This window comes from Hirundo rustica, chromosome 10 (genome assembly GCF_015227805.2).
Source record: "Hirundo rustica isolate bHirRus1 chromosome 10, bHirRus1.pri.v3, whole genome shotgun sequence".
Classification (NCBI taxonomy): domain Eukaryota; kingdom Metazoa; phylum Chordata; class Aves; order Passeriformes; family Hirundinidae; genus Hirundo; species Hirundo rustica.
Window position 1 is genome coordinate 9,391,273 of NC_053459.1, and position 19,183 is coordinate 9,410,455.

Sequence of the window (19,183 nt, forward strand, 5' to 3'; positions counted from 1 at the left end):
GGAATAAGAGGTTATTATGTGACAGGAACCTCCAGCTGATGAAAATTATAAAGTTTCACAATTATCATACGGCCACAGCTGCTCTGAAGGTATCCTTCAAGGAAGGAAAAAATCAGAAGCAGAGCTGGGAGGTAGCCTCTGGGCTAGGGAAGGCACTCTCTTCACAGGACCGCCGCCAGTTCTACACTATAGGAACTTCCCTTCCAGATCTTTTTCTTTAACACAAAGAAAACTCCTCCATATCTTCCAACTCTGTTCTGGCTTTGTAACCCTTCTTAAAACATCCTTTTGAAATGGTCTCTTGGAGATGTCATGAGGAAAATTCACTATCCTCTTTCACAGGGGTACAAGAAGTGAGCGGGGATGTGCACTATTACAGTGAGCATGAAATGAATTACCAGTGAATATGGGAGACAGTTTTAGCATCAGACTTTCTTCAGGCTCTGGTTCCAGTGCATGAAGGTGGTCTCTGGTTTTCAATGTGTCTATTTGGCTATCTTGAGTGCTGTTGAATGTGGGGTAATGCTGATATTCCAGTTTGGGGTAGTAAATCTGCAAGAAGCTCTCCTGTGCTCTGTAGGTGAGGTCTCATTTGTGTATCAGCACAATTTTTCATGTGGACATGCATTATTTTGAAAGGATTTCATTCCGTGACCGTAATTTCTATTACTAGTTTTAGGAATAAATTCAACTGTTACTGTAACATCAGAATCAAGATATATGCTAGAGAAAAATATGTCTGTAACTTAGGAAATAACAATGAATGAAATGTCATTTGACAAAGGAGTAATGCAATCTGTGCACATTCAGCCATCGCTCTTTTCCCTGGCTTTGGTGCAGGGAGTGAACGCTTTTGCTTTGTGTCCAGGCTGCAGGTTTGGGGGAGAGAAAGCAAAACTGCACATACTCTGCAGGGAGGAGCTAAAACACAGATTGATCCGGTTCAGAAGAAAGGAAATGTTTTCTTCCAAACCATTACATAAATTCTGGATGAGCATAAAACTGTGTCATTTCACCCTGCATGTGCTTTTCAAACAGAATGCTTCTTTCCAGAGTGTGCATGTCAATATAAGGAAAACGGCATAAATGTCACGCTCAGTCTGTCCGAGCTGCGTAGTTTTGTTCTCGTGCAATGGGAGCAGGTGGTGGGAGGTTGTTTTGATGGGCTGAGAAGCTCCTCCCCTCCTTCCCCAAGCAGCATTCTCATCTGCGTCAGCAGTAATTGTGTGCCTTGCACTGCTTTTCAGTGAGGGTGAGTGCAAAAGATACATCAATATGAGGTATCAAACTGAGGCTTAGGTGTTGCTTTTAAGTGGCTACTCATTTCCTTGAGCCATAATATGGGCTAAAGGTTAATTTACACATTCTCCGTGGAAGAACAATTTCTCTTTTTTTGGGGAAGGGAGAAGGAGGGGGAAAGGGCGTTGTTTCATATTCTTTCCTACCTATAGACTCCATGTGATGTACAGTGCTGCTCATGCAGATTCCCCCCCTTCCACTGGATTATTTGCTAATCAGACTTCAGTGCAGTGGCAATAAGGGCGAGACTGTTGCCTAGCTAGGAGGCTGTGCCGGCGCCCGAGCCTCGGAGCCAGGAGCGACGCCGCTGCCGCGCCGGCTCCCGGCGCGCCCCCGCCCCGGCGCTTCGCGTGTCCATGGGCCCGGCGCGGCGGAGCTGTCCGAGGTGCTAGGATGCTGGTTGCAGCCGGATTGCAGCGGGAGAGGAGCCCCACAGTCCTGCTGGCACCCGAAGGTAGGCTTGCTCTTTGTTTGAGAATCCCTGATTAATCAACAGCGGCATCCACGGACCCGGGCAGCTGGAGAGAGCAAGCCTGCTTGTAGTCAGGGGGGAGAGACAGAGACGATGCCACCAGCCAGACTGTTTCAGACCTTCTGTAAGTGGCAATGAGCGAGCAAGCATCTTTCCTGCTGCAAGAAGCCATTTGGACAGGATATTTGCTGTTCCTTATATTCCTTTCTTTTTGTCTCCACAGAACATATTCAAATGAGGCACCTTAGAAATCTCTGTGTTAGTGCATTTGATGGTGCTGTAATCGTCTGTGTTGTAAAGTGGGTAAAAATCATCCAGTTTCTTCTCTGCTGGACATCAGCGCGGGGTGTTGTTTATACCCTCCCATTATCCGTACCCTCTCCTCTCTGAATGTGGATTTAAAGAAGCAAGCACCTGTCTTTTCTTTCCACTTCATTTTTTTAAGCCAAACTTTCCATGCCATTTTAATCATATGTTAAGAAGATCTGTAACACTGACTTATAGTGATGTCGAATTCTACAATCTGGGCGATTCTGCCAACAAGATTTAATGCACTTTAACTGAAGAAAAAACTGAGCATAACTGAAAATCTGTTTCTTATGGTGCTGAAATATCCCTTCCGACTGCACTGAGATAACCACAGGAAAGGGCTTTTACAGGACAAAAGTCACCTTTGATTATTGCACTTAGCGGTCCCCGCGGACTTGAATTTTGGTACGTACTTATTTTAATACATCATATGAGCATGCTAATAAAATATGGTGCTAATTAAAATGAAAAAACTAACATTACAAAATGAGATAATGAGTTGTCAGAACGCATGGTGACGGGGTTGCATGAATTTTTAGAAGGTGTTAATCAAGCCATTGCTAAACTAAAAGCCAAAGTCTATTTGACTGGTTTCTGTACTTCACATGTTGATTGTGCTTGTAATGAAGATATTTGGCAGCTGATTTTATTTTTGTTTGTAAAAAGCACCGTTAAATAATTAAAACCATTCTTTTATATTTTCTGATTAATTAATTGAAATAATTTCTAACATCTATGCTAGTCACTTATCAGACCCACTGCACCATTAATATTTTACAGCATCTTAACATGATGTTGGTGGTAGTAAAATCTCCATTTCATTTTCTTAAAGAGGAGGAAAAAAATAAGTCCATCAGCAAGAAGCTCGTGATTTCTTCTGAGTCCAAATGCACTCCTATTGGCATAGAGAATGCATATATGTCTGCTTGTTGTGTGGTTTTACTTCTTGTTGATTATAAGTTGTCTGCATAATAATGGGACGATAAAAACTAATAATTGCACTTAAGTGCTGGCCATTCTGAATCTAGGTTTGTAATTGTCCAGCATCCACGCGGTTAGGAGGAAGCCTTATTTTCCTCTGGGAATAAAAGTGATAGAAGTGATATTGCACAGTAAACAACAGCTTTTTACATCCTGGACTCATAGAAGAGTCATTGTTAGCAAAGACCTTTTTTCTTTTCAAAAGGCACCTGCAAGGGGGCCAAAATTCAAGGCCCAGGGTATTTTTCTAGTTCTTAAAACTATAGGAAACACAGCTTTCTCCTCTGAAGGGTAGGACATCCATAGAAATTGACTATTACTTTAAACCCATGCAGTAACAATTTCAGTCTACTGAAGGAGACACTTTTAACCTCTTCAAGTGAAGGACTCAGGACTACTTAGCTTTAGTGATTTCACACAGGTATTAGAGCTCATGCTGTGTAATATAATGAGCACCAGGTATATAATCTGTAATCCCGGCCAGAACATAAAGTATATTTTGTACTTTCAAATGACAGTAGTGTTTCCTTGGTTATTTTTCTTTAAATATCTGCATATATTGGTGTCAAATGATATGTAATAGGAAAGTTGTAGCTGATTTCAGATCTTTCCTCTTTGATACTATAATTTCTGGCATCACTGTATGTGGAAACAGAAATGTCACTTTATTGTTAAGTATGAGCAGGCAATGCAACTTTAAAAGGCATGTATTAGAAATTTGTCTCATGACATTCAGCTGTTTGGGTATTTCAAATATCACTTGATATAAGACACAGTTACGACAGGAGACAGAGTTCTGCAAAGTAGTCTCTAGTATATTTTTTGCTCACTAAATTTTTCTTGATTGCAGTGAAAGTATTTTTTTGTACACCCAATACCATTAGGGCCTTATTAGCGCTGCTGTGGTCAGCAGTTTGTGAAAATTGCATACGGCTGGCCTGTCTGCTTTTATTCTTGTGAGAAGCTAGAATACAACAGCCTAAAATCAAGGGTTGAATGGCTGGTTATCATCCCTGTTTGTGCAGAATCCTTCTGTTATAATGAATTTAGTGGAGGGAGTTAAAAGGTAATGAGAAAGCAGATGTTCTTTCAGAGAGAGGAGGCAGTGTTTGGGAGGGAATCAGGGAGTACTGAAGAAGTGTGCAGTAGGCCTTTATAAATTTGAGATTGGACTCGGGACTTTGGGCAACCCTACACTTGTTTTTCCATGGTCTCTTCTCCTATGTTAAAATTAAAAAACAAAAAACAAAAAAAAATTTTAAAAATCCCTCTGGTTTGGAAGAAGGCAATCAGTGCCTTTGTCATTACTTCAAAAAGCTCCTTCAGTTTAATGTCAGCACTGCCAATTTTCAATGCAGCACAGCTGCAGCTTATGGCTGTCAAACAAGCTGAAAAGAACTGATATTTTGGGGATCCTGATGTGAATAGGAGAGAGAATGGCATGTCTGAATCTTCATGTGTAGTGCTGCTTGGATACTGTGATATTCAGTTGATTACTCATATTCTGAAATCAATATTTTTGCACACTGATCATATGAAAAGGAGGTGGTTTGTGGTTTGATCAAAAATGCCGTATATGTAGCATAAGAGCAAAGGGTTAGATTAGAAGTAAGGTATGCAACCGTCCTGTGAAACACAATGCACTCTGCTCTCACAGAAATTGTATCTGAATCAATACAATGATCTTGAATTTAGTTATGTAAATATTTCTCAGCAAACCGGGAAGGGGACTGCTTGCCCTTGCCAGTAAACCAGATGCATTGGCAAGGGAAAAAAAAAAAAAAAAAAAATCTTATTTGCTTTATTCCTCCCATGCTGACAACTGAATGCATGAGCCATGCCAGTGTGAGACTCTCTGTGCTCCTCTGCCAGGGTCCCACTGACCTGGGGGTACCTGAAGGGGCAGGTGTCAGTGAGCAGGATGGGTGTGATTGTGGCTTTTTCTCGGTGAGGTTTCACACAGTGTTAGTCTTTAAGAAGTGTACATGATGGAGAACTCCTTTGTGTCCTTGTGCTCAGATTTTCAATGTTCTTGTTCAGTGAGCACTCAGAATCAAGTTCCTCCAAACAATTTTTGTTGACTTCTCAGTATGTTGGCTTCAATAGCTAAACTCCAAGGCTTTTCCTCTGCCCTGCTGCCTCCTTTTGTTCCTTCACAATGAGGAGGGGAAAAGAAAGGAGTGTCTAAAGAATTTCTCAAGTGGTGCAACTCCCAGTTATAATTTTCCAGAACTGCTTGATTTCAGAAAACAAAATGCACTGAAAGCAACTTGATTATGAATACATAGGTGACTCTGTATAGTCCTTGTTACTGGCTAACAAAATCCCTGACCACAGTGTGCATTTTAGGGATACCGCAATCATGGGGCCTCACCTTACATGACTTATTTAGCAATTTGCATTTACACAGTTTTATCAAATCTGAATGTTCTCAGACAGAGCCCTTGCCAGTGCCTGCATCTGTCCTGGCAAATGGCTAGGAGTTGCTCATTGCCTGATTTTGCTAGTCATCAGAACCTTTCAAAAGCTGATCAGTGCTGTCCAGCTTTTTTCCAAGGAGGGGGACAGGCAGGCACTTGTATTGGACTCCAGGGGCTGCATGTGTTGATTGCAGCCTGTTGCAGCTATTGAGCACATTTACTAAGGTAATGTAGTCTCTGAAGTGACATTAATAGCTGTAAGTAAAATTGGTCATAGTGTGCTGCACAAGGAATACTAAGACTGTAAAAATGTTTACAGTAACTAATTAAGCTTTTTGCACCTGCCATTTGCATTTTTAATCCCTGTTTAAGTATAGCATGCACAACTGTACACTATTAGTAAATGTAGTGAGACTGTAAAATACCACATACACGGGAGGTACAAGGGGTTCAAATGAGAAAATGCTTGCTGTTTGCACAGAGGCTTTTTGGATTCAGTGCCATAAGAGCAGGTTCAAGGTTCTGAAATATCTATGTGTTCCCAGCTACCCCCAGGAGTACCCCAAACTGAATTTAGTGTCACAAGCATGCAAAGGATCAACACTTAGAGGAGGAGTTCAGTAGCTGCAGTTGCTCAGTACTGTTGTGGGATTGGGCCCGTTAGGACAAAGAATAGGTCTTGATCTATTTAGTAAATAGTAAGTTTTTACATGAGTTTAATAATAAAAAACATCAGTGGAAAAACAGAATATAAAGTCTCTCCTCAGTTCATGAAGCAGAATAAGGGCTTTTTTTTTTTCTTTTTTTTTTTTTTTTTTTTTTTTTTTTTTTTTTTTTGACACTGAAATATCTTCATCCTCCTGTTCAAAAAATAAATAATACATTCATAATACAAGGAGATTCAGCATATCCTTAATTTTCAGCTCATTTCTGACCTCCAAAGAGAAAGGAAAAACTGAGGGGAAGAAATGTAGTATAGTCACAAAAGGCAATGTAAAACATATCATGTGTCTTGGGGAAGAATTAATGAGAACTACATTTATTGAAACACTGTTGAAGTTATCTTCAGTATAAACTTTCCTATTATATTTCAGGAGTAAACCCTGGTCACTGAAGAAATCAATGGCAATACTGCCATTCAAGCCACTAGGGTGAGATTTCTCTGTTGTGCAGGTTTATTTCAATTTAATTCAACATATGCAGAAATAAGGTTTTGCTAGAAGTCCAAAATGGAATACACAATAAAATAAGCATCTGCTGTGGAAATGGCCCAGACTTCAACCATCAAAAAGCAGAAATCATTTGAGGAGTTCAGAGAAAGGGGAGTTAGAGCTGTCTGTGCTGTTAACATTGGTTTTAATCTTGTAGCTTTCATGCTGTAGAGAGAGAGACTCAGGAAGGGGCTTTGATATCTGACCTTTTTTTAATCAACAAGGTCAGGAATTAGTCTAAAATGATGTCTGCTGAAGAATCATAGCATTTATAGAGTCTGTTCAGTTCACTGTCAGCTTTCCAACATCCTCCTGTGCAGTGTGCTACTTATGGTGAACATACAGAGTGGCTGAATGCACATTCCAGCCCAGCAGAGTTGTAGCGAGCTCCAGTTTCAGAGCTGTGTGAAATGGCATGCAGGCACATTGGGCTCCACTAAGACTTCCTTCTCTGGTTTTACCCTGCAGGGATTAGTGGGAGATGCTTATACCCATGCTTGAAAATGCTTAAAGGTCACTACAGTGACCCTCAACATCAGCCTTATGTTCATGTTCAGGCTTAGCTGATAGGTTGGAAGGCAGAAGAGGTAATAGGAGAAGACCCTTTGCATCCTCTGAGTCTTCATGATTTTAACGGTTGTGTTACCATTGTACAGAAATTTTGATATGCAGACATGAGAGAAAAAGGGGAAATTATCAGTGTGCTTTTAACGTATTTAGTGCCTGAAACTAGCTGCTTGTTACCATTGTCACTTCAAAAGTTCCCCCAATCAAAACGGGGGAAAAACATTCATGGGCAGAAATATATTTCTCTACTCTTTTCATCCCTTGCATTTTCAGAATCAGGGCCCAGATCTGAAGGGCCAGAGTGGATTTCTAGAATCCTTAAGAGCATTTTAATTCATTTATTTATTTCTAACCTGTGCCAGCCTAGATCAGAATTTTACTTCTCCAGCTATGTAATAAATGTTAGAAATATAACATTATACTAGGAAATAGGGGAAAGAATTTTGTTGCTGATGCCACAGGAACCCTGCCCCTAAAATCTGTGTGCAGACAGGATTCTTACTGTCTATTCAATAAGATCCTTTCTAGCTGTAGTGTTGGCATGTTCTGAAGCTGATTCCGAGAAGCCACGCCATCCTTCTTCAGGGAAGGGAGGAATGCTGTAGCAGTGAATAAGCAAACGTGCCTTAGAGAGCTGAGTTCAGCTACCAGGTCTGCCAGCAAATCACTCAGTGACTCCTGCACCAAGTCCCTGCCTGTGGGATGAGGGCCCCTCATGGGGCTGTGCACAGGTAATGCCACTCAAGCTTGTAATGCTTCTGGACCTTACAATAATCGGTATTTTTAAAAAGATGGGACAGTCCTATTTTTTAAAAACTTTCATTATTTAATGAGTGATTAATCTAGTCCTATCCAGCACAGACTTTAGAGAGAGACAGTCTATCTCTTGAAATTCTACCTTGCCTTTAGTCTCCTGTAGTATTTGTACTGATAGTACTGATAGTACATGGTACTGATGTGTCTATACATCAGGAGTTCTGTTGATGAATGGAAAACCTTTTGGGGCCCTTTTGTAGAGTTTTCAGGCTGCCAACAACAGACCTAGGAAAGACTCAGGGGTCTAAGTTTGTCTGCTCCAAGGTGCTTAGCTGGATGCGCTGTAAACTCCAGTGCCTGTTATACTTCTGGAATACAGATCCTTGGAGACTTCAAGGGTCTGTTCTGAAGATCCCAGCTTAGCTGGGCATCCTTGTCCATTCTTGGAGCTTCAAGCTAACAAGATATTGGGCAACAGATGACCAGGGCTTATAGGCTCATATGACATTACTAAGAAATATAGGAAAATATTTCACAATATTTCTTTCTAAATTTTGAACCTGAAAAAAGCTTCTAAGTTTTTTGTTTCAAAAAATGGAACAATACTTTTCACCTGAACTTTAGAATATCCTGCAGAATAGGAACTTTTTCTGGTAGTCAGAATAGAAATTTCTTCTGTTAATCTGCTCTGGTGCAGCCTCATCTGAACTGTAAAAGGGACCTGTCGTCCTGTGACGGGATCTTTCTCAGTTCAGTTCAAACTGAGATTCAGAATGGCAGTGTTTATGCAACGGATGGGTATTAGGAAATGGGAAGGGTTGGGAGGAAGTGTTTTTGGGATTTAAACAATGTAATTGTATGGATCTGTGTTGCCTGGAAGAAGAGACTCTTGGTTTTGTCTCCTCTTGTCTGGAGGAATGTTGTTCTGTGTTCTGAATTGCTTTGTTTTTTATCCTTTAAATGGGAAAGCTTGAAAAATTGTCTCTTACAGAGATGTTAATTACAACTGACATGATCTTGCTGTTATAAACCATAAACTATTTTCCTACTGATTAAGGTATTACGTATTTTTCAACCTACAGGAAACGTTGCTTTCCTTTGTTCATTATCTCCTGCAAGATGATGAGTTCTAATCAGGAGGAGGTCACTTTGGGCGCTTTTCTCCAGTATATTGAAGATATGGGGATGAAGGCCTATGATGGCTTGGTTATACAGAATGCATCAGACATTGCTCGAGAGAATGATCGCATGAGGAATGAAACAAACCTGGCTTACTTGAAAGAAAAGAGTGAAAAACGCAGAAAACAAGAAGAAGCAATAAAACGGTAAATATTTTGATAAAAAGATGAGTGGTCTGGCAGAGTGAATGAAAACCAGGGGATTCAGATGTGGTAAATAGTTGTAGAGCGGTTGACTTCTAAGCAGCTTGCTGGCAAAAGCAGTACAGACCTCTGGCCTCTGTCAGGCCTCTAACACTTAATGTGGCTTACATTGTGTAGACATAGTTTGAACATACGTGGCATCTTGAGCAGGTGTGAGTTGTAACAAAAAGTTTGCATTTTTGGAATAGGAGATGTAGATCTAGTGACAAATGGGTTGTCATCCTCTTAGTGCTTTTAGATGAACAGTTTGTACTTAGTGCAAGAATGTGTGTGAGCAAGACAGGGACAGTCTCACAGGTCAAAGTAGACTTATTTAGCTGGTGTTTTAAGTCTGGTAAATTTTCAAAGCTTTCTAACTGGTGTCTGAGGTTTTTTTGTTTTTTTTAAAAAAGTGTCTATTATTTACATTTTCCCTTCAATTCTGTGATCTCTGGAGTCAGTAACAATATTGCAATCACTTGCAGGAAAACGGATCAAGCCCCTGATGGGCAGAACCCTATAATGGCTCTTCTTGAACAATTCCATTGATTTTAATTGACAGTTAATGAGAGGAGCACTTGCATGACCTGGCCTCTTGTGCCAATGGATATCAATGAAATCTCTGCAGCCTCTTGGAGAGGAAAAGAAGGTTGAATGGAATAGATATAAATATTTATTACATACACCTTTGCCAATTAAAAAAAAAAATTGTTTTCTCTTGAGATGAAGGTAAAATTCTGTAATACAGGTAAATCCTCCATCCAAATCCTTAACTTTTATATGCAAATGGATGGCTTGAGCATAAACTGATAGGAGGTCCTTTGAATTTTTTTCCCCAGCATGAATCTTCCATATTTCAGTTTAAGTGATTAAATTTTATGCCATGTCTTGGGTACTGTACATCCAGGTATAACAGACATGCTGTGCTGTGAGCATTTGAGCAACGCCTCAGTAGTCTGATAATTTTGATGGAACATTAAAAGGAAAAGAGCAGCACACGCTGTTTGAGAGAGGATGGAGATGAAGGAATTATAGCCAAAAATATGGCTGCTTTATGTTCCAGGAAGTGGAACCATTTGGATAGTCAGTAACTTCATTGGAGTGATAAGAATAATGTGAAATTAAGGTGAATACAGCTAAATAGGCTGTACTCTGGCTAACCTGCTTGCATGTGCTTTTATATTTGTGACCATAAAGGTTACAGATTTTGTTATGAGTAGGTTTCTTGGGATATGAGAGAATAACTTGTGGACCTACCTGGTTCTTTATAGTCCTCTAGCCAAGCTTTTCTTCCTCCTTTGAATAGTAGTGACAGTATTTCCTACACTGTGGTTGGTTTGTGTGGTTTTGTTCATTGATCCTGGCAAAGTGATTTGATGAAGAGCTCTGGATAAGTACAGACCATTTAGAGCTGAGCCAAACAATGAAATTTTTGCCCACACTCAACTGAGATCAATGAAAAGAGAGTATTTATCCTCAGTCACAGAGCCAGAAGACAGGAAGCACAATGGGCTTATTGGGGGAAGGTCATGTATTTGTATGTGGTTTGGAGATACCAACTTTTCCTCAATACAGTGCTCTTCTGTGGGAAAAATATTTGCAGGGATCCCCTCTGATCCCCCCCACTTGGCTTATCTCAATAACACTGAGGGGGGGAACAATATCTGCCTGAGGAAACAAAGTAGGAAAACACCTCAAGAAACCTTGAAAGACACTCTCTTTTAAGTCTTTTTTACTTTCTCCCATGCAAACTTGGAGAGGTAAAAAAAAGATACTTGGCATCAGCCTTTGGTAGGAAAAACTAAAAGCAATGGCAGACCAAGGGAAAATACCTGATTTGACTAAAGGAACCACCATGCCTGAAATCACTTAGGCTGATTGCAATTGAGTTGTCTCCCTCTAGTAACCTCCAGAGATTCATCTGAGACCATGTTGTCTATTGAAATGCAGCAGTCAGGAAAGGGTAAAGTAGGATCATGGATTTCTTCCTTGTTCTGTGCTATATTCTTTATGTCTTTACCTTATCTTGGTGGGTATTTATATTGTCCCTAATTCCTGAGAGCGTGGCCTAGATAGCAAGTGGTGCACATGTGCAGTGGTAGCTGCCACCAGTCTGGAGACTCCCAGTATAGCTGAAAGCAATCTCCTTAGCAACAAGGGAGTCATCCCCTGTGATTAACAGCAGGTAGATTTTTGAGGAGGAGAGGGGGTTCTCACAAACACTCTTCTTTTGCATGTGAGAACCAAAATAAAGCAGCCAGACGCCTTTGACACCTACAGAGAATTACCTGCTAGCCCAATTAATGAATTATTTAGAAGCTTTTCAATTTCAGTGTTCAGATGGTCTGTATTAGAAGAAGGTTTGTTGTGTATATTAACAACATAATAATGAGTAATATATTGTCTAATAAATTGGTAGTATTCACATACAACACTATTTAGAAGCAGCTGTTATTTACCTAAATCGTCTCATAACTATGCTGAATGACTTAAGTTCATTGAAATGCATTAGTCTGAGCAGTTTGGAAACAAGATCTGAAAAATGACCTAAAAAAAAAAAAAAGAAGATTGATTGTAGGTTTTTCTTTCCAAAGGATACATTGGGCTGTGTTTCTTCAGCAGCACTGATGTACCTTCAGTGTCACTGCTGTCTCATGGTGTCTGCTTCTGATAGGTTAATTGTGGGGAAAAAATGTATGGATCCATTGTACATTGCGGGAGATAAACACAGCGTATTGGATTGGGAAAAAAAAAAAGCAGCAACTAGTCTTTGTCTAATCTTGCTGGGCTGAGTCAGCTGATCTGATCTGAATTTCTGACCTAATTTTAGTATGGTACTTAGCACTCATGCAGAGAAAATAAGGTTAATGTGCTGATTAGTAGCTGAGAGTAAGACACAATAAATACATATGTATATAGGACCTAATGTATAGACGTTTTTTTCTTCAGTCTTTTATTCTTCTGGTTTCATTACATGATCATTGTCTATTCAGCGAGCTGTGTCCAGATTAAGAGGAGGTACTGGCATATTGCCCACAGAGACTATAAATTGCAAATAAAACTATGGAGCAATATTATTTTCATTGGCAATACCATGAGATGTACATTTGCCATGATACAGCATCAGCTGTAGGCAGCATTTCTAGGAACAGAAGGTAGATTTGCCTCAGCTATTGTAGGTGCCAGGAAAAAGGTGAGTAGTTGGAGTTTATATAGGGCATCTGTTAGAATGAGCAACTGCTTTTTGACTCAACCATAACTGAAATGCACATATTTAGATACTTTATTATGGTTTTGTGTGGACACTTCACCAATATTTTCCCTTTTTAATTGCGCAAATATAAAACCTTGTTAAGAAACAAATCATGAACCCTCTTCTTCTGAAGGCTCAGACATGTTGCATTAATCAAAATTAAACTTTTAAAGAGTGCATGCTTTCAGAGGTCTGGGTTCTATTTTGTATGCATAATTCAAGTTACTCTTTCTGTCAGGGAAGTCATCATTTTCACTTGTAACACTGTGAAGATGTGACTACTCTACTGTAAAGCTGGTGGTGACAGTGGGCATGAATTTCTGCCTGCCAAATTCAGGACTTAGTCATCAAAATATTTACTTCTAATGGTTTCCCTTACTTGTAGCCTATTCCCAGGACCTAAATGGCTCTATGGAAAGCCTTGTTGTGCTTGTATCCAGACAGATGCTGTCAAGAGGAGGAGCTTTTAGGAGCACTGCTGTGTGCTAAAGCTAGCAGAAATGGGCCAGCCAGCCAGTGGCAGATTTAAGCTCTTGTAGTAAAGAAGGAATTGTAATGAACAGCTGTCATAACCTCTCCTTTCTTTGGCAAACCAAATACTGAAGACTAACCCATCAGCAAAAGTAAGATCACATTTTTCTCTCACCTTTTTCTCTTTTTTAAAATGGTCGTGGAAATAATTGAATTCAGGTATTATCTTTCTGTAGTTTTCTGTCATTCCTATCCTTAATTTCTTTCATGAACAAGACCTAAATGATGTGTCCTTCAGCTAAAAGTTGTTATCAAGCGTGGGTGACAGTAAGAAAATATAAAAACATTTCTATGCATGAGATTATTCACTGCAAAAAGCTCTGTTCAGCTGAGAAAATGTGTGTAATCTTAGACTATATGGACAAGCTGAAGAGTTTCTACCAAAATATTTCTACCAGAGTGAAAATTAACCTAAAATAATTTTTTTATTAACCTAATTTTTATAATTGTCTTGAAATCAGAACAGTACTTTAGGTGAAAGAATGTTTAAAGTACTATTTCTTTTTTTTTCTGAACATCTGTCTGTAGTTGAAATTCTGTGCAGTAAACTGTGCATTTCTAAATTTGCAGGAATAATTATGCTTGCTAGATTACAGTATGCTTATAGCCTGACCTCAAAAAAATGGTGAAGGAATTGCATTAAATATTATGGGTCATGGTGAGAGCCTCAGTTGAAATACCTGTAAACACATTATTGAAATATTATACATTATGACTAGTTACCCCATTGTTTTTGGCTCGGTGTGTTGACATAAGTTGTGGAGGGTTTTTGGTTGTTGTTGTGGTTGTGGTGTGTTTTTTTGTTTTGTTTGGGGTCTTTTTGGGTTGTTGTTGTTGTTGTTGTTGTTTGGGTTTGTTTGTTTGGGGGCTTTTCTGTTTGTTTATGTTTTTAATTCAAATCTGAGTTCACTTGGTGAATGTGTCTTTTGGGGTCAGTGGTACGCGCTCCTTTGATCAAATGGTTTCTGCTATGAGGAAGATTAACTGGGGCACTGTTGTTTTCTTTATCTTCCTCCTGGACATGTTGCATGCTTATTTCATCCTAGATTAAGTTATCGCTCTGATACCACTGTTATGGTGGAAGTGGCTCATGAGGTGGGATAGAGACTAATATTTTTCTATTATTTCAAAACCTTTTTCTCATGAAAATATCCTGCAGTGTGTTTTGTAATTGGTTCAATGTAGAAAGAGTTGCATTGATAATTTTTTTTCACTAAAAGTGAAATGGTTGTGCAGTCAGTGACCTCCAAATGTATTTTTGTTGCTTTTAGAAGTAAACAGATGTGATGATTTAGCCAACAAATCCTGCCTTCCAAATGCTCATATCCATATGGCTGTCTGTATTATTGCCACACAAAATAAACAACAGACACAATGTAAATTATTTTATATTGCTGTTATTCAGAGAAGTTTTATTTTAGAACAGTCATTTCATTAATGTAATTTAAAATTTACCACAGAGGTTGATATCCAGCCACGCAATCCAAAAGACCAAGGAAATAAAGCAGAAATTATTATCAGTTTGCTATCTAAATCTTGATATTATTTTCAAAAACTCTTCCATTTTAGGGCTTCTGTCTACAACCTTTACTTCTTCTCAGGGTCTTCACATGGTCTCTTTCCCTTCATTGTTCCACAAACTGCTCAGACCTATACTGATCCACTGTGTAGGTGGGTGCATTTTTTTCTCTTGGGATTCATTTGCTCTATTTAGGAGCGCATTAGGAGTGTGGGGTCATACAGAGCCCAGAAGGCTTCTAAAGGGGTTCCAGACCCCTATTCTTGTTAAAACCCAGTGGAAGTGTCTCAAAGCTATTGGTACTCACAGGACTGCTGGCCTTGCTCCAATTCCATCTGGGCCTGTGTTCCCATCAGCCTGGAGGCTGGAGCTGCCTGGGCACACTGAGTCCTCCCGGGTGTGTGTTGTACCTCCGGGACACAGCCCTTGGCACACTACTGCTGAGAGATGCTCGTGGATCTTAATGGACAGTTTGTAGCCATTTGTTCCCACTCCACTTCTATTTCCAGTCTCTTCTCTCACTATCTTTTGATTGCTCTTCAACTAAAGGATGTGGTTAAAATTATCCTGCGTTTCTTCAAACCCAAAAGCCTTCTTAGCAAGAGAAATGCATGTAGAGCTGTGGAAATAGAGATTTTTTGCATGATCCTGTAGAGTTCTGGTGATGCCATTATTTGCAGTCAGATGTTTGCATTTGTTTGGAAAATGTCTTCAAGTATGTTACAAAATTGCAAAGAGTAGAGTAGAATTTAATTAATTTTTTTGTTATGAAGGCTGGATAAAAAATAAGGAAGACTATTCTCAAGCATGTCTAGATGAAGCTTTGTATAACTGTTTTAGGATGGACTTTATTAATAGAGAAATACATTCAGCACAATTCACATGCAAATGAAAAACATTGATCTGTTCTGGCCCAAGTTTTCCAGTAACCAAAAACTGCTCCATGCTGAAGTTCATTGACCCCTGACAGATTTTGTTATTGCCTGTGATCCAAATTTGGTGTTGCAACCTGGAGGACAGATACATGTACAAGAAGCATGTAGAAAGAAGTCTCACTCCCCATTGCAGCAAAATTGCAGCTAGCCATTTTCCTAGACATTGGGAACACACAGCCCCAGTCTGAGAACGGATGCTTTGTGCCAGCATTAGAATAGGAAGAGTGAATCTTTCTGTACCTTCAGGAAAATCCATAGTTTAACAATAACTGTTCATAAAGTTGAAGAAAAACAAATGTTTTCTTTGAGCAAAATAGCTCAGTTCATTGCTCTTTTCAGGGCCATGAATCACAGCTGCATTTGGCTGGATTTAATATTAATAAAGATTGCTTTAAGCCCCATCCAGCTGGCAGGCATCTGTGCCCTTTGCATGTTCTCCTCAGCACCCTCCTGACAGGCTATGCATTCTTCTATTTATTTATTTATTTATTTATAATTTTTTCACAGGGAAACATAGTATAATACTTGATTACTTAATTGGGATGTTTATTTTCTTAGCCTAAAGTAGAGTCTGATCTTGGCCTCTGAAAAAAGAGAATGTCATACCACTTCTGTAACAGAGGCAGCAGGTGAAGGGCATCCTGTTGTCAAGTTATGATGCATCAGTGGCTAAAAATTTGTATGAAAAGAGGAATATGTATGTGCAGTGATTAGATTTTTGTGTGATTGGATTAAAATAGGAGCAGGGAGAGATTAAAGAAGAAAGAGATTGCAGAGACATTATTAGCTGTGGGTTTTATAGTTAATTTGAGAATGCTTTTATTTTTCCTTCTGGTTTTCTACTTTAATTTAAGTTGTAATCTTAAGCAAAGTCAGATAAATATATATACAGAAATAAATCACACCAACCAACTGAAAAAAGGCCTTTGTGTGGTGTGTTCTGAGCACGGGGCCTTCCTTGAGGAAGAGCAGAGCCAGCAGGTGAGCCCAGCTCAGCCCTTGGGAGAGACCTGCTGGGCTGGGGCAGGGGCCACAGCCCCCCATGAACTGCCAGAAGCCTGGGAATGAGCACAGGGAGCTGCTCTGGTCCCACAGAAGGTGGTTTTCATTCCCCTTTTCATTGCACAGCACCCAAGGACCCCATATGGAAATTAGATTCCTCTGAAGCATGAACCCAGCGCACGCAGAGCAGACAGCTCACAGCACGAGCTGGAATTGTACCCAACGGGTGAGTAAAGGGGCAGCTGAGGAGTTAAGGGACTGCTCATTTCCTTCCCTGTATTAGTGCAGCACAGAATAAACTCAAGTGTGTCCCCAGTGGTTGTGATGAATTACATCCACCAGTTCTCTCTGAAAGCTGCAGAGGAGCAAACACTTCCAATGGACCTCGGCAGATGCTTCTGGAATGTATCGAGATTGAGAAGGCCAAAACCAGCTAAAACCCACAGAAATATTCCTGCCAACAAGAGTTTTTCTTGACAAAATGGTAACATTTTAAAAGATCAAAAATGAGAGTAACTGCAGGGTTTTCCATAAATTAATAAGATTTACCTGGGTTTAATCCATTTCTCTTTTTGGTGGATTATACAGGGCATATCTCACCAGTAGATCCTCTGTGAGCTGAGGGCACTTTAGTTATTAAGTTGAGATCACATGTTGGAGCCATTAAGTGAATTGCTTTGAACAGCCTTCCCCTGAATGCCAGGGCAAATGCCGTATTTCATACCCTTAGCTAATTTCATGCTGTAATTTAATTTCGGGAACATACTTTTAATTGAATCTTTAAAGACAAAAGGAAACTGCTGAGTCCTTTAGTACTGCAAAAAGAGATTGTTTAAAAATACAGCCCATCTAGAGAATAATCTTCTACAATTAAACACAGAGTTTGTTTTGCTTCTCTGTGTGCAGCTATAGGGTAGCAAATTCCTACTGTTTGCAGAATGCTCAGGGCTGAAAGAGAGGTATTGAGGAGTGTGAGAAGTTATTTCTCCTATGCTCAGTTTTGTGACTCTGACATGAGATAATCCTGCAGCCATCCACAATAGGCATGTCTGAATAAGTAAACCTAGAGAGGCTAATTAAAAAATTAGTCTGCTAACACCAAAATCACATTAGTAGCAGCCTGACTGGTGATCTCATTTTTCTAATTTTTGGTGATGAGATGAATTTGAGTGAGATATCAACAATTTTGTCATTAACAAAACTCAGTAGCACAACAAAATCATTTACATCCTGAGACTGCCTCAAATATTTTAGGGGTTAGATTTTGATATTATTCATTCTTAGGCAGAGAGATTCAAGGTGTCGTTTCAGTAAAATTCATATAGTGTGTTATGCAATTTTGTTGTGGGAGAAGTATCTTGATTGGATCAGTACTGATGTAGGTCTTCAATATTTTGGACATCCCATTAAAAATAATAGCAATCAATGCTAAATTCTGCTCACTGTAATGGAAAGGAAATCCTGGAGCATCACTTTGTGCTTTAGTATTCTGATTCCTTTAAACCAGCAAGTGATTTGCAATGGAGATTTTCCCTTTTATTGTTTTTGGAGAAAAACCTATAGTATGTGCTGAAAGTTAGATGTGTTGGAGTGCAGTAAAAAGCATAAGGTTAAAGAAGAGAAGGATCTGAAATTAACCCATGAAGTCCCAATAGAATATCTTTTAATGAGGGGAAAGAACAAAGACAACATCATGATGTTTCTTTGCTGAGAGGGCTCTGCACTTCCACATGCCCTGAGTTGGTAGCAATTATAGGCTGAATGGTGAGGTTTGAGAGCAGCCCCCTATAAGTGATGGGCAGAGTTAGGAAGGCCATGTAGAGGTATAGGGAATCTATTTGGCTTTAACTAAAATTGAATTTTTATTTGGTTTTCAGGTGGGAAGGAAATACTGAGAGAATTCATTGTCTTTTTCAATATAAGTTATCCCTTTTCAGGCACTTCTACAAACATGGAGACAAAGGACTGACCTTTATTAAAAATTTCAATTACTTTGAGGTCTGTCTTGCTTTTACATAATTGTTCAGATGCTTGGGCACTCACTTTTTATGGTTAGACTCCTTATAAATTATTGTAAAGTCCCTATCTGAGATTATTTCGGGACTGGAATATCTTTTCCCTGAAAGCAGTAGCACACAGGCATATCCCCTGTATGTGTACTGAAGGCTATGGTATGCCAGAGGTCTCTGAACATTTTGTGTTAGATCCTGCCATCACAGTGAGGTTCCTGAAAGTGCAAGAACAACGTGCCTTGTTGGAATTGACCTCAATCTGGTAAAACTGTCCCATGGCTGCCCCTACAGAAGCAGAATCCCCTCAATAAAAGCCTTTGGGTTACAAGTAGCCCCAGCTGCATTCCATCACCAAGTTAGGAATGGCAGCCCATATGACACAGGTCTTCATTAGCCGGCTGTATTAGAAAACTGCTTAATTTTGGTACCAGATGTTAGGACTCTGATGGTAAAATACTACCTCAGTGTCAGGAACACCTTTCAAGAAATTTCCTGCAATGAATGTCAGCCTGTGGATTACCCTGTTAGGAATTAAAGATGAGTGAATTTTAGGGT

The 19,183-nt window shown here is 39.6% G+C and overlaps 1 protein-coding gene across 4 annotated transcripts in view; it reads left to right on the forward strand.

The window, feature by feature from the left end:
* Positions 1-1,206: 1,206 nt before the first annotated feature.
* The window catches only part of NYAP2 (neuronal tyrosine-phosphorylated phosphoinositide-3-kinase adaptor 2), a 136,279-nt gene continuing 118,302 nt past the window's right edge, over positions 1,207-19,183 (forward strand). Inside the window, exons 1-3 of one of the 4 annotated variants that reach the window (XM_040074244.2) lie at positions 1,207-1,252; positions 1,995-2,485; positions 9,098-9,340. In XM_040074244.2, coding sequence (XP_039930178.1) covers positions 9,135-9,340 — 206 coding nt within the window. In that variant the 5' untranslated portion in view covers positions 1,207-1,252; positions 1,995-2,485; positions 9,098-9,134. Of the gene's footprint in view, positions 1,253-1,662; positions 1,754-1,994; positions 2,486-9,097; positions 9,341-13,152; positions 13,253-19,183 lie in introns of those variants that run through there. The other 3 variants (XM_040074243.2, XM_040074246.2, XM_040074245.2) reach the window with 3 other exon arrangements.